At 37.3% G+C, this 15,422-nt stretch overlaps 1 protein-coding gene across 1 annotated transcript in view; it reads right to left on the reverse strand.

Annotated features, from left to right (window-relative positions):
- Positions 1–15,422, reverse strand: part of spn-F (Protein spindle-F) — a 62,267-nt gene that overhangs the window by 26,357 nt on the left and 20,488 nt on the right. The window contains exon 3 of the mRNA XM_067158541.2: positions 4,000–4,195. Coding sequence (XP_067014642.2) covers positions 4,000–4,195 — 196 coding nt within the window. The remainder of the gene's footprint in view (positions 1–3,999; positions 4,196–15,422) is intronic.

Below are 15,422 nucleotides of genomic sequence, written 5' to 3' on the forward strand. Positions count from 1 at the left end.
CTTAAATGAAATGAATGAATCATATATAGGTTATTAGTACGATGGGGTCGCCACTCCCAAAGTGATTTATAAATGACTGATAGATGGCTTCTGTTATATAAAATGGCGATCTGATTCGGGCAGTTTGCCTCGCGATCTGGTGTGACATGGTCTGATTGTTCGTGGAATATTCCGGAGAAAGGGGAAGTAGGGTTGTGTTGTCATCTGGTACGTCTTGTGAGGGGGGAGGGATTACTGGTTGTGTTTCAGTGACGTCGTGTTCGAGTATTTCATTTGTTTGTCTTGTTTGTTTACTGTTTACCATTTCCACGTATTTACTGAATTGTTCGTATAGGAGGTTTTTTCGTTTGTTTCGTTTAGATTCCGTTCCCTGCGCCAATGTCCAGTGACGATGGTCACGTACCCATTTCAGTCGTAGTTGCCGATGTCGTGGTGTTAACATTGGCACATGCATGCGCCGTCGGCTGCGGAGGCTCATCCTTAGGAGAGTTCAGTTCACTGTGTGTTCAGACACACTTGTACTCTGCCCAGCATTAAAGTCTAATGTTAGTTCTGCCACAGTTCGTTACCTGTCCTGTTTTACCAGTCTGCCCAGCCTGTGACGTCCGACATCTGTAATGAGGGGTGTCCGCCCAACCCCTCAATGTTTGGACGTGCAAGCTGTGCGATGTCCCAGTAACTACCATAACCATTAAAGTGAAAGCAGAATGTCGGTATATTAAATGGTTCTGAAATATACGAACACACACGCCTATTTTTATATGTAACTGTCCGCTTTCAACCTCCACATTTCCTACACCACCACAGCTAACGACACAGAACCACTATAGTGTCAATGGGAGACTCCAGGCTAGTACTGCACACAAACACCAGTGGTCTGCGGTGGATAGTTGTGTCTGCAAGGTGAAATATATACGAATACATGTCTATTTTTACATACATAGTCACTTTAAGTACCCACATCTTCCACACCATCATAGCTGTCGACATCCAACCACTTACTGTAAGTGCATGATGGAAGACTTGAGGCTACTATCACACACAAAAACTAGTGGTCTGCAATGGATACTTGTAGCTGCAAGTTGAAATATATGAAAACACACATCTGTTTTTATATATAGTAGGTGACCTTCAACCGCCATATTTCCCACACCACAACAGCTACATACACACAATCACTATAGTGAAAATAGGAGACTCGAGGCTACCATCACACATAAACACCAGTGGTCTGCGGTGGTTATTTGTTACTCTAAGGTGAAATATATGGCCACACACACGTCTATTTTTATATATAGTCAGCAACTTTCAACCTCCGCATCTACCACACCACTACACAGCTAGTGACATGCAACAATTATAGTGCACGATGGGAGACTCCAGACTACTACGGCACATGAACACCAATAGTCTCTGGTGGATACTTGCTGCAAGGTGAAATATTCCAACACACAAATCTATTTTTATAAGTACTTAGCCACTTTCAACCCCCATATCTACCACATCACCACAGCTACCGATACACAACCACCATAGATCACGATGGGAAACTTGAGGCTACTATCACACACAATCACCAGTGGTCTGCGGTGGTTACTTGTGGCTCTAAGGTAAAAACACACACACGCACACGCACGCACACACACACACACACACACACAGAGAGAGAGAGAGAGAGAGAGAGAGAGAGAGAGAGATACCAACACGCAACAACTACTGTATAGTTCCCGATGGGGGACTTGAGGTTACTACCACACACAAAAACCAGTGGTCGGCAGTGGATAGTTGTGGCTGCAAGGTGAAATATATGAACACATACGTCTATTTTTATATGTAGTTGGCCACTTTCAACACCCATATCTACCACACCGCCACGCCTACCGACACGCAACCACCACAGTGCACGATGGGAAACTCGAGGCTATTACCACACACAAACACCAGTGGTCTGCAGCTGCGATGGGTAGTTTTGGCTGCAATGTGAAATATATGGACACGTCTATTTTTATATTTATTTATTTATTATTTATTTACATATTTTACGCCCACATTGGAGCACTGAAATCAATACATTTGAGTTAATTTCTTCTTCTTCTTCTCCCAGAACTTTTTCATCCTCTCCGACCTGGAAGCCCTTTGTGTGTCCGATATAGTATATTGTTTCCGTTCAACTGCTTTTAGTTTGAGACTTATGCTTTTGTTCTTCAAAATCCTCTTCTCTTTTCTGTCTTTGATTTGTTGTCGAGTTATACCCAATTCTTCCAAATCGTCCTGAACTTCTTTGAACCAATTATTATTGATTTTATTCTTCAAAAAGTAATCGAATAGTTGTTTCAATATCCTGGTGTCTGCTAATCTTGATATGTGACAGAAAAAGGAAATTCTTCTTTTACGCATTGTAGATATTATTGATTCACATTCACGATAGACAATGTTGTTAGGCAACAATCTCCACTGTCCATCAACTTGGTGTTTTTTATTAATAATTGTTCTAAGAATTCTTCTCTCAGTTTTCTGTAATTTGTCTGTTGTAGATTTTACATTTAATTTGAATAAAGTTTCACTAGCATAGGTTGCCTCTGGTTTAACTATGGAATTATAGTGTTTCAGCTTAGCGTTTATCGAAAGAGATTTTTTTTTATAGGTTGGCCAGGTAAGTCTTTGTGCTTGTTTAAATTTAGTTGTTCTGTGTTCTATTGCTTCTTTTTCATTTGTGTTCCATGTTATTATTTCCCCAAGATATTTGAATTTCTGAACAATTTTAATCTCTTTATTACTGTTCAGCTGAATAACTGGTAAATCAACTTTAAAAGTTGGCATCATTTCTGTTTTTTCAAATGAAATTTGTAATCCCATTTTTTTAGCTATAATTTCTAGTTGTTCAATTTGAAATTTAGCCTCTTCTATTGTATTTGCAAGTAATGCTAAATCGTCCGCAAAAGCAAGGCAGTTGAGTTTAATATTTCTACCGATCTTGATAGTTGGTTGGCATTTCTTGTTCCATTCACGCATAACCTTCTCCAATGCACAATTAAATAACAATGGTGAAAGTCCGTCTCCTTGTCGAAGTCCAGTTCTTATAGTGAATGATTCTGATAATTCACCTCTAAATTTAACTTTTGCCTTCGTATTTTTAAAAGTCATATTAATGAGGTTAACAAGTTTTTGATGTAAGCCAAATTCTTTAAGGCTTTTTAATAATGAGTCACGATGAATACTGTCGTATGCTTTTTTAAAATCTATTTTTATATATATATATTGTATATAGATTTAGAAGGATCAACTACTTCCCAGACAATCTGGCCTGCCACAAGGGCAAAGTTAATGCAAAACGAAATAATCTCAAACTGAAACTTAAGGACATAAAAATAATCTAACCTGGTGCCTAGGCTGACAATCAATGACAGTTCACATAATAGTAATACAGTGATTGCCCTTCAATATTATGTTCAGAGGGAAAATCTTTTCCTGCATCTTTACATATGCACCTGTTCAATTTGTGCAAGATCTGCTCTGTATACCTGTCTACCTCAAAACTCCGCTCACCAACCGAGCATAGAGCTTCATCTTAAACATGCATCCTCATATGTGCCTTGCATTCAACCAAATATTTCACTACCCAAAACACCTTTACATGAGAATAGAATGAAGTCATTTTGCACTTGTTTGAACGAATCCTTTACATGCCATTTTTTCTTCAACTTTCTTCTCTACTAAGTGGACATGCATCTCAGACCAGCCACATTTTGTGCTGTTACCACAAACATCAAGCCAAGTAGTGCTATTACTGCCTGGCTACCCAGTCCATTATTTGCAATATTACCAGCTCTCTATATTGAACATGCATTATATATCAAACCCCACAGAAAATAGTAACTGCAAATGGAGCAACATTAAAAAAAAAAAAAAAAGATGGGGCAATCAACATGTAATTAGTTTTAGTCTTTCAACCAGCTCTAAACATTATACCAAGATAAAGACAGTAGAAAATTCCAGTACCATTTTTCATTAAATCAAGTTTGCAGACAGCATCCTTCAAACCATTCCTCTGCAGTTTCAAAGACTCTAACATGGACTGTAGTTGCTCTCCATGCTGTTTTACATCATCCACGATGGACTCATAATTTTCCTCATCATACATGAATCCTAGATCAGGAACACTGAATGATGGGCAATCAGTCTGGATTTGGACCATCTGCAGACAAACACATATATTTATCAAACCTACATGCTATGAGATGAAAAATATATATCTTAAAAGTCTGCAAAAAAATAAAAAAATAAAAAATAAAAAATGTAAAAGTCTACAGACTCATTCCCAATTAATTATCCGGATCTTTGTAAATTCAAAAGGACAGAATTTAAGTTAAATCTGTAATAAATAATAATAATAATAATAATAATAATAATAATAATAATAATAATAATAATAATAATAATAATAATAACAACAACAACTCAGTGAGAGGATGAAGAGATTTTTGAAGAAGACAGCAAAAACATCACCTAAATAAGTTCAACCACACTCCTTAATCGGGCATAATGATGTAAAAAATGAGCAATAACAACAATAATATTAATAATCGTATGGCTTCAGCTACCGTGTGCAGGTATTTTAATTTGATGCCATTTGGTTGCCTGCTTGTCAATTTTGATGTTCTGTTTTACTCTAGGTCTACTAGATGGAAGAGTAAACTGAATCTCTCTTGGTGTCTATGGCTGAATTTTAATGAATTTTGTACAGTAAACACCAAATGTGTCACCAGAGATGTTTCACATGCCGACAATGTATGACATGGAGTACTCAAATGAACTCTCTTTTCCCCCAACTTCAAAATTCTGACTATCTCTGCCAGGTTTGAACCCACGATCTTGAGATCTGGAGGCTGACACTACCACAGATGGTTCACAGCAATAAATCTTGTGCATAGTGGGGTGGCAGCAGGATCTTAAATGATGATCTCCACTCCAAGAGCACATTCTTACCACAAAAAGACCACTTGCCAGGCAGACCAAAGGAAGTCCTCAGTAGGACATTAATCAATAACTTACTGTACTTGACATATTAATTCAAACTAGTTACAAAAAAAGATAAACTTTTGATAATTACAGAGAAATGCATTTACTCTTAGCTATTTCGGTGGTGCCAGCCCTATGGTGTAGGGACAGTATGCCTGCCTCTTACCCAGATACCTTGGGTTCGATTCCTGGCCAATCAGAGAATTTTACCAGAATCTGCAGGGTGGTCCGAGGTCCACTCAGCCAACATGATTACAACTGAGTAGCTATCTGACAATGAGTTAACGGCCCCAGTCTAGAAAACCAAGAGTAACGGCCGAGAGGATTTGTCACACCGACCACACAACACATCTCAATCTGCAGGCATTCAGGTTGAGCAACAGTCGCTTGGTAGGCCAAGGCTCTCTGGGGGTTTTGTGCCATTGGGTTTGGTTTTTAATCTCAAATGGTTGTAAAACAAGGGTCAGTAACCATATGATGTGGATAACACTGCCCCTGAATGTCTCCAAAATTCGCTAATGCTCCAGTCTCTCAGAACTTAGGAGTGCTCAGTTCCTACTAGAAATGAAGTTGGCACAAATGGGGAACACACAACTAATGAGAGAAAAAATATGGCAAGGTGAAAAGCAACAGCTACAAATAAACTTGGACAAGCAGGTTTATTGATTTAAGGCAGGTACACTAAATGATAAAGAGAGATTATACAGTAGAAGACCTTATTTAGATAACTGGCAAGTTGTTCTAAATTATACTCTATGAGTATTCCATCCCATTTCCATATAACATCATGGTGGGATCTAATCATGCTTGTTTACGCACCTAGGGGATTAGCTACAACTAAGATTCCTATCTAATTGATTGAGTGGGTCAATAATTTACTTTTTAACACATTTAAATCTTGATGAATCAAAATAATAATAATAATAATTATTATTATTATTACAATTTGTTTTATGTTGCACTGACACAGGTAAGTCTCATAGTGATGATGGGATAGGAAAGGGCTAGCAGTGGGAAGGAAGTGGGCGTGGCCCTAATTAGGGTACAGCCCCAACATTTGCATGGTGTGAAAATGGGAAAACCACGGAAAACCATCTACAGGGCTGTCGACAGTGGCATCTGAACCCACTTATCCCCTGAATACAAGTTCACAGCTGTGTGACCCTAACAGCACATGGCTCAAAATGATTAAATCTCGAACATAACACTAGTAGATTCGAAGCACTTACTTTAAAGCACATCTGAAAAACACACTTAAATTCTTAAACAAAAGCCATTTACCAGAACATGTAACCAAATATGAACATCTCATGTTGAGAATAAACAGACAACAGAACAGCCGATAGCTGTCACAATAATATAAAAACAAAGACCAGGATCTGGACAATTGAAACTACTAGGATCCATAAATTCTACCAAACTTGTGATCACAATCCAAAGAACAAAATCCAAAATTACACTATTTTACATCTCCTGTGAAAATCTTACACTGAACTTCACAAAAATGTCACATATATATCAGGACAAGTTCACTCCACTGCAACAGGAATTATTTTATGACGACAATCGGGCACATAAACAGATGAAGAAATGAAGACAATAAAAACCTTTAATAGATGATCAACATTCATTAACAATTAACTGTCTAATTTAGTAGAAACAGATATTGATGTGCAAAAGAATTATGGTATTTAGTTATCTCCTTCTACTCGATCACATCAACTGCAAAGCAGCACCATTTTTACCAATAATAATGTGTTGAACTGCCTGCTCTCATTTCTTGATGGATACAGTATTCTTGCGTCCATCTCTAGGGACAGGTCAGAGGAGAGTGTAGATTCCACTGAAATCCCAGTCTCATCCATGGTGTGACAGGTGGTGGTGCTGATTATTGTTTTAAGAGGAAATACAACTAGGCAACCATCCAACCATGATGTGACAATATGGAAGCTGATGGGGTATTAGTGGTGCTGAGTAATGACATTCAAAGCACAACCAGTGCGTCTGAGTGTTATGAAAGGTGTTGCTCATAGGGTTAGTTGTGCTACAATAACACTGTCTGGCCTAGCGAGGAAAGGTTTTTTTTTCTCCTTTTTCTTTTGCTAGTGGCTTTACATCGCACCGACACAGATAGGTCTTATGGCGACAATGGGATAGAAAAGGCCTAGGAGTTGGAAGGAAGCAGCTGTGGCCTTAATTAAGGTACATCTCCAGCATTTACCTGGTGTGAAAATGGGAAACCACGGAAAACGATCTCCAGGGCTGCCGACAGTGGAATTTGAACCCACTATCTCCCGGATGCAAGCTCACAGCCGCGCGCCTCTAACTGCACGGCCAACTCACCCGGTAGTGAGGAAAGCAATGGCAAACAAATAATAATAATAATAATAATAATGTTATTGCCTTTATGTCCCAGTAACTACTCTTACGGTTTTCAGAGACACCAAGGTGCCGGAATGTTGTCCCACGGGAGTTCTTTTACGTGCCAGTAAATCTACTGACACGAGACCAACATATTTCACCACCTTCAAATACCACCGGACTGATCCAGGATCGAACCTGCCAAGTTGCGGTCAGAAGGCCACTGCCTCAACTGTCTGAGCCACTCAGCCCGGCAATGGCAAACTACCTCACTCCTCATCTACTCTAGTATGCCTCATTTTGGTGCTGCCATTGGTTTTTGTGGTAAACCTATAACTGCATAGCCTTTGGTGATGCTATTTGAGGATGCAACCAGCCTCCAGGCTGATGACCTAACAGACAGACAATATGCTGAAATTTGAATGCTAATGTATAAAGGAAAAACAAAGGTATGGTAAAGGTTTTATGTCATACAACATGCATAAAAAATCACAATGAGGTTCAATACGTCTACATGGCTGAATCCGTTATATATTCTAAACAAAACATGGCATATGGTCTAACATTTCTAAGTTTGCAATATTCTTGTTGCAGTATGCAAGTAGGTCTACAGTAAAACTGAAGAAAACTGCATTCACTGTATCGCAGTGCTGAATATATGTTGTATTGTATAGCATTAAAGCATTCTTGATATTGCTGTATCAGTGTCTGCCCAGTCCTCCTAATGTAAATCATTTTACAATCGTTGAAATTGAGCCTATACACTCCAAAATTAGTACAGCCTAAATATATTTTTGCTGACAGTATTCAAATTGTGGATTTGATATTTCATTTTTAGTTCTAAAAGTTGTTTTAAATTCCTTGAAGATATTTGCAATTTTTAACATTTCACTTCCAAAATGTGTAGATCAGCCCTGCCCGAGGTACCCTTTTATGGCGCCCTTCGCAATTAATTTCCAAATTAAATGTTACTTAATATTTGAAAACAATACTTTTGCATTTCAATTGTGATCTAGGCCTAACTGATTCGTGTCTGCAATTAGTGAAGAGATAGAAGAAAGGTTCAGAAAGAGAGCTATTTGACATGTAAGTAGTTGCGACAAAGGGAAATCCTCCACAAACCTCTCACTGTGGGTGGTGAGGGGGCTAGCGCCAGGTATAAGGCTCTCTCTACTCACGGAGCTAAATATAGCCACATATTTATTCTGCCAAACAGAACCGCTTCCTTATGATTCACTTGATTGCAATGCCATAAACTACCTACCATGACAGAGTTTCGCCAGGACGACAATGGGACACCCAAATTACCCACAAAGTAACTTTAATCCCAACAAAGCTGTGCCGTAAACAATTGCAATTGGAATGTTCCCAGTTCCTAGCTTTCAGGCGAACATTCAGTATTATTTGTGAGCTTATGCAGGGCTTATGAATACGTTTTGAGTGCCTTGTGTTGTGATAAGTTATACATTCAACATGTTTCGTGTGCTTTTCTTTCATTACTATTTAAACTTTAAATTATTCAGTTTATAATGTTATATTTCATTAAACATAACACTTCTTAACATGGCTAAAAGGCAAAGAAATTATAACTTTAACAGTGAATGGGAGGACCAGTATCGCTTTATTGAAAACAAAGGAAAGTCTGTGTGTTTATTGTGTAATGCTAGCGTGTCTGTTCCTAAAAGAAGTAATGTACAGCGACATTTTTTGACTAATCACAAAAAATTGACAGTGAATTTCCTGTTAATTCTGAACTAAGAAAACTCAAAGTGAAAGACCTAAAATTGAAATTGGCATTGCAACAATGTACGTTTAAGAAGTCAGTTCAGCAAACGCGTAACGTGACAATAGCTTCTTACAACGTTTGTTACGTCCTAGCTAAAAGGAAAAAAGCTTTCAGTGATGGGGAAGTAGTGAAAGAAGCTATGCTAAATGCCGCTGAATCTCTGTTCGATTCTCACAAAGATAAATCTGAATATCTTCAATCAAAGGACTTCAGTTGTCTCACCAAACTGTTGGTAGGCGGGTTGAACAGATTTCTAATAATATGGAATCTCAATTACATCAGGATTTAAAATAGTGTGAACATTTTTCACTCCAGTTTGATGAAAGTGCTGATATGTCTGACATTGCTAAGTTGTATGTATTTGCTAGAATGGTTTTTAATGATTTTACAGTATAGGAAGAATTTGTCAAGCTATTGCCACTTCATGGACGTACTAGGGGAGAAGACATATTAATGCTTTTGTTAAATTCACCAAAGAGAGTAACTTACCACTGTCAATGCTTGTCGCTATACAACAACAGATGGGACCCCGTCTATGACTGGTAGAAATAATGGATTTCTTTCTCTTTGCGCTAAGGATGAATCATTTCCAAAATTTCTTTCTGATCACTGTATTATTCACCAAGAAGCTTTATGCACAAAGGTTACAAAGTTCGATCATGTCATGAAAATTGTAACTCGTGTTGTGAATTATATAAGATCGTCATCTACTCGTCATCGATTGTTCAGGAATATTTTAAGTATGTCAGATTGGAGTATGGTGACGTCATCCTTCATGCAGACGTAAGGTGGCTTAGTAGGGGAAAACACTCGAACGGTTTTGCTGCCTGTTGGATGAGATACAAGATTTTATGAGATCATCTCCCTGGAAATATTATCACGAACTTGATGATATATCTTGGCTAATCGAATTAGCATTCTTGGCAGACATCACCTCAAAATTAAATGAGTTAAATCTCGAATTGCAAGGAAAATATCATAATATTTCAGGTATGATAAGTATTGTCAATGCATTTGAAAAGAAATTTTTGAAAGAAATTTTAAGCCTTCAGTCAGACCTTTCTTTGAAATCCTCCTACGCAACATGTGGCAATTTCTGGACTTTGGTGAATGGTAAAAAATATCCCATTACCCACAGTGTTGCTCTAAAGATGCAATCTTGTTTTGGTTCAACCTATCTTTGTGAAGTCGCGTTTTCGACTATGAACATAATAAAAAACAAATACCGATCCTGCCTGACAGACTCACACCTGGATGATACATTAAGAGCAGCCTGTTCCAGTTACACACCAGCGAGCATGCAGTGCCAGATTTCACTTTAATTATATGAGTAAATATATTTTCATATAATTTTTAATTCTAGATTTATTATTATTATTATTATTATTATTATTATTATTATTATTATATAGTTGTTGTAGTACCGATAACAGTAGTTGAATTAGTGGAATCGTACCTGGCATCCGCATTCCCTTAGTTATCATGTGAATGTGCTCGCTTAGAAACGAACATTGGACAGATGTAATGATTACAATCTGAATCATCCTTTTTTATTTTTCTTTACTTCATTTTCTTTTGTACATATAATTCTGTCAACCATTTCCGGCTGTATCCATTCGCTTTAGTCATTTGTTTTAATATTTTGATTTTTTCAATTGTTTTTCTTTGATCATGGAGATTTGTAGCATTCTATTAATGTAGCTGTTATGTGCTGCTTCTTCACAGGTTCCTGAGTAATTAGGATTTTTGTTAACATTTTTGGCAGGTATAATAGTGTACCACATGGTTTCCCTTTCAGGCAGTTTATAAATTTATTTACTGAAAGTTAGTTCTGGCCGACTGAAGAGCCTAGCAGATATAAACATTCCACCTCTGTCATTATAATATCCAATTCCTTCTCTCTGCTGCCTGGATACCTTTGTCACATGTCTGGTTTTTCACATTCAGCAGTTATCAGAAATTTTATTTCCATCTATGAAATAAGTACAATTTTTAAATACGGCTGCTGCAGTGCTTCGATCGTCATTCAGACCATGTGCGCTCAGTACATACATCTGTAGGCTAGCCACAAAAGCCATTACAGAAGCATTTGCATGTATTTATGTTCGTTTGTGCATATTGAAAATGCTTCTGACAATTAACGTTCCGCCGAGTGTGAAGTACGCACTGTGATTCGATTTTTAAACGGAAAAGGCGTGAAAGCAGTTGAAATTCATCGGCAGATTAGTCAAGTGTACGGAGAACACACTATGAGCAAAGAAACGGTAAGAAAATGGGTTAGAGCATTTAAAGAAAGCCATACTAATGTCCACGATGAGGAGCATAATGGGCGACCGTCTGTCAATACTGAAGACTTGGTGCAAAATGTTGATGCAAAGGTTTGAGAAAACAGATGCTTTAAGATTTCATCATTAAGTTATGAACTGCCTGAAATTTCAAGGAGTGTTCTTTATGAAACTGTGTCAGGATGCTTAGATTATCGGAAGTTGTGCTCACGCAATCCAAAACAAACGGCTTGTCATGCTCACAAGGGGGATTCTTTGGCTTCATTAAAATGCGTGACTTCACACGGCTAATCAAACCCGAGATCTAATCGCTTCATTTGGTTGAGGACAATTTGACCATCCTACATATAGTCATGACCTAATGTCTAGTGACTATCACTTGTTCCTGCGCCTGAAAAAGCATTTAGGAAGTCAGCACCACGATGATGATGAAGAAGTAAAAAGGACTGCGTGGCAGTGGCTGGCACATCAAGTGGCAGATTACTATGAGGATGGAATTCAGAAGCTGGCTTCACGATATGGCAAGTGCCTTAATATGCCTGGAATTTACATTTAGAAGTAGTTTAAGGTACAGGCTTACATGTAAAAAAAGAATTGTTTAAAAAATGGCATTACTTTTTTTCTATATCAAAACGGTACTTACTTAAAAAACACACCTCGTATTACTTACAGTATATCTTCTCGTTTTGTCAATATTACTCCACAAACCCTGTGTTCACCGTTTCAACCTTTCTTAGTGTTCAGCCACATGTTTTCTCTGCAAACCTTATAAATGCACTCTTAAAATTATTCCAATCCTGTTTAACATGACTAATGACTAATATCTGTTCTTTATATCAGTATTTTGTAATTTTTTCCTGAACTTTTCCTGAATCTCTTTTTTTTTTTTTTTTTTTGCTAGGGGCTTTACGTCGCACCGACACAGATAGGTCTTATGGCGACGATGGGATAGGGAAGGCCTAGGAGTTGGAAGGAAGCGGCCGTGGCCTTAATTAAGGTACAGCCCCAGCATTTGCCTGGTGTGAAAATGGGAAACCACGGAAAACCATTTTCAGGGCTGCCGATAGTGGGATTCGAACCTACTATCTCCCGGATGCAAGCTCACAGCCGCGCGCCTCTACACGCACGGCCAACTCGCCCGGTGAATCTCATTTTTCTTCAATCTCCAAACGCTACTCTTTCTCTTTTTTCTTGTAGTTTTGTGACCTTGCCTACTTTCAACTTTGCTATCACTGCTCTATGGTCACCCCCAAAGGCTTCCTCAGGCATAGCTGAAACATCTGTAAGATCTTCTTGTTGTCCTTTATCCATTAACATGTAATCAATCATTGTTTGTTTTTCTTCTGTTTCCACATCCATACCTGGCAATTTTCTGGCTATTTTTCTTCCTGAACCATGTATTTACTATTATTATCTGGTTCCTCTGGCATAAGTCCATTAACATATCCTCTTCTAATTCTCGTTTCCTGGCCGCAGAATATCTTCTCTTCCCACTTGTGCATTCTGATTTCCTGTTATAATTACTTCCTTGTCTTCTAAGTTTATCTCCACTTCTTTAAGGAACTGTTCTGTATTCTCTTCTTTACTTCCGGTTTGTGGAGAATATACTTGGAACAAATCTCTTGTTCCTGGCTCAAACTGTATCCTTGCTATGATCATTCTGTCACTGATCTTTTTCACCTCCTCCACATATTCCAGGACATTCTGTCTAATGATCATTCCTACTCTGTTTACTGAATCGTGTCCACCATTATAAAACAGCCTGTACCCTTCCTTCAGTTTTCTTTCCCCTCTTCCTCTCCATTTTGTTTCTCTAAGACTGAGGATGGCTATGTCCTCTTTCATGACCACTATCAACTCTTCGGTCTTGTTTGTCAAGATTATGATGTTGACTTTACCGATTTGGATATAAGCTCTTTTAATTCTCTGTAGGTATTTTAACTTTATTCATATTCAACTGAATATCTGAATCAAGATTTTTTTAAACCAACTGAATGCAGGCTACAGCAAGCAAATAATGTGATGAAATCAAGTTGATACTTTCAATTTTTAGCAACATGATTATAAAAAATTGATACATTAATCAGGGATGAAGAAATTTTACACAATTTATAACTTGGAAATACAAGAATTTTGAAAAGTAAATTTTAAAGTTACAATATAACTTTAAAGACATGACGTGTTGCATTTCATTATTACCTCAATAATACAAATGTTTCATTAACCCTTTGACCACAAGCCTCATACGCGGTGTCCATGTCCTACACCGCCAAGGCCTAAAGTGCACTTTTTATCTTCCAGTAAATTATTCGTAACAGCTTTTGTTCAAGTTATGTAAATTGGATGGGCATTTTTTTGTTTTGAAGGTAATGCTTTTGGGATTTTATTGATGTAAATGAATGCACCTTTACTTTAAAAATTTTTATTTTATGAAGGGATAATTCAAATAGATATTTTTCTTTGAAAAAAAAAGTACTTCATGATCAAGAAACATTAAGAAAAAATATTTTTACTATCAAACACTGCATTATTTTAGAGAGGTGGTATTTTCTATGCCATATATAAAAAATAGAGCTTAATGTACAATATTACAGTTACAATATTATTATGATTATTATTACATTAACATGAAATTTTCGAATCTTACATTACATGAAAATGGCTGCAGTTCCTGGTTTGTTTTAAGTAAAAAATTATTACTAATGTCTATTTCACACAAACTGAACACTCAAAAATGAACTTTTTGCCTTAAAAATATGATACAAGAAACTATTTACTAATATTTATGTTTATGACGTGCTCTAGCAAATGTGCTTAGGGAGTCACAAAGGGTGTACATCCTTTTTACACTGTTTACAAATGTATCTGGTCTTTTATCTTTTACCACCTTGACTAGTACTAATCTTGCTGCATACAGAACAGTTGTGTTTTTTTTTTTTTTTTTTCCCCGGTATTAGAGTAAGGGGTTCATTGCCCGCCCACGGGAGCTGAATTGTCGCTTGGTCACCAAGTCACTCGGCAACAAGTTCCTCAACTAATGAAATTGTGAAGTCAATTCTTGATAGGGGTTTGTCTGTATTATCTTTATTCAAATTGTACACGTTGATTATCATTCTTCCAAAAATGTGAAATGTCACTTTTTCCAATACTACTGTCCGGCGCTCATCTAAATAGCAGTATAGCATTTGATCTGATGAGTCAACTCCGTCCATATAAGAACTGTACTGCCGAATAACAGATGGCTTGCTGGTTATAAATAACTTGTTTCCTTTCTTCTTTGATTTCATTTCAGTTTTTGCATCGACCTTTGTAGACAGGAGAAGTACTAGCTAGTGCTAGCACCTGGCAGCAGACTTACTCCCACCAACTACTACAACAAAACATCAACTTCTACCATGTTACCAGTGCTACCAAAACTTTAAAACTTGTTGCATATAGTCTTATTTAATCCAATACTAGTCCAAAACATGTATTATACATCATTAAAATGAATAACTTGGAAAATATGTTTTGCCAGAATGTCCAATCAATCAGACATTGGTGGTTAAAGGGTAAATGATTTCACAATCTGGTACTGAAAAGAGTAAGGTAAATGTGAAAAATGTGTAACTGCACAATCAATCCAGTTTAATGATATTTTGTTGTTAATTGTTTGTTTCAGCAATGAGAAGCAAGAAGAGAAGACTTTCAAAATATCCTTCATTTCTATGCTAATAGTATAGTAACCCTAAGTACACTACTCTTTAATTTCCTGGCTAATACCTAGTCTAGACATAAATACTGTCACAAACTATTTTGTGAATAAGTGAAATATGGTTTAACGTTATGTTATAGACACATACACTATCACAGTTTGCACCAATCAGTCTTCAAAATGTCCATTGATAGTGCGCGCGCACACTTGGAGTCTCTTTGATGAGTTATCTATCACACAGAATGGATGGTATCAACTGGCAAATCCGCCACTGCTG

Source organism: Anabrus simplex, chromosome 1 (genome assembly GCF_040414725.1).
Source record: "Anabrus simplex isolate iqAnaSimp1 chromosome 1, ASM4041472v1, whole genome shotgun sequence".
NCBI lineage: Eukaryota > Metazoa > Arthropoda > Insecta > Orthoptera > Tettigoniidae > Anabrus > Anabrus simplex.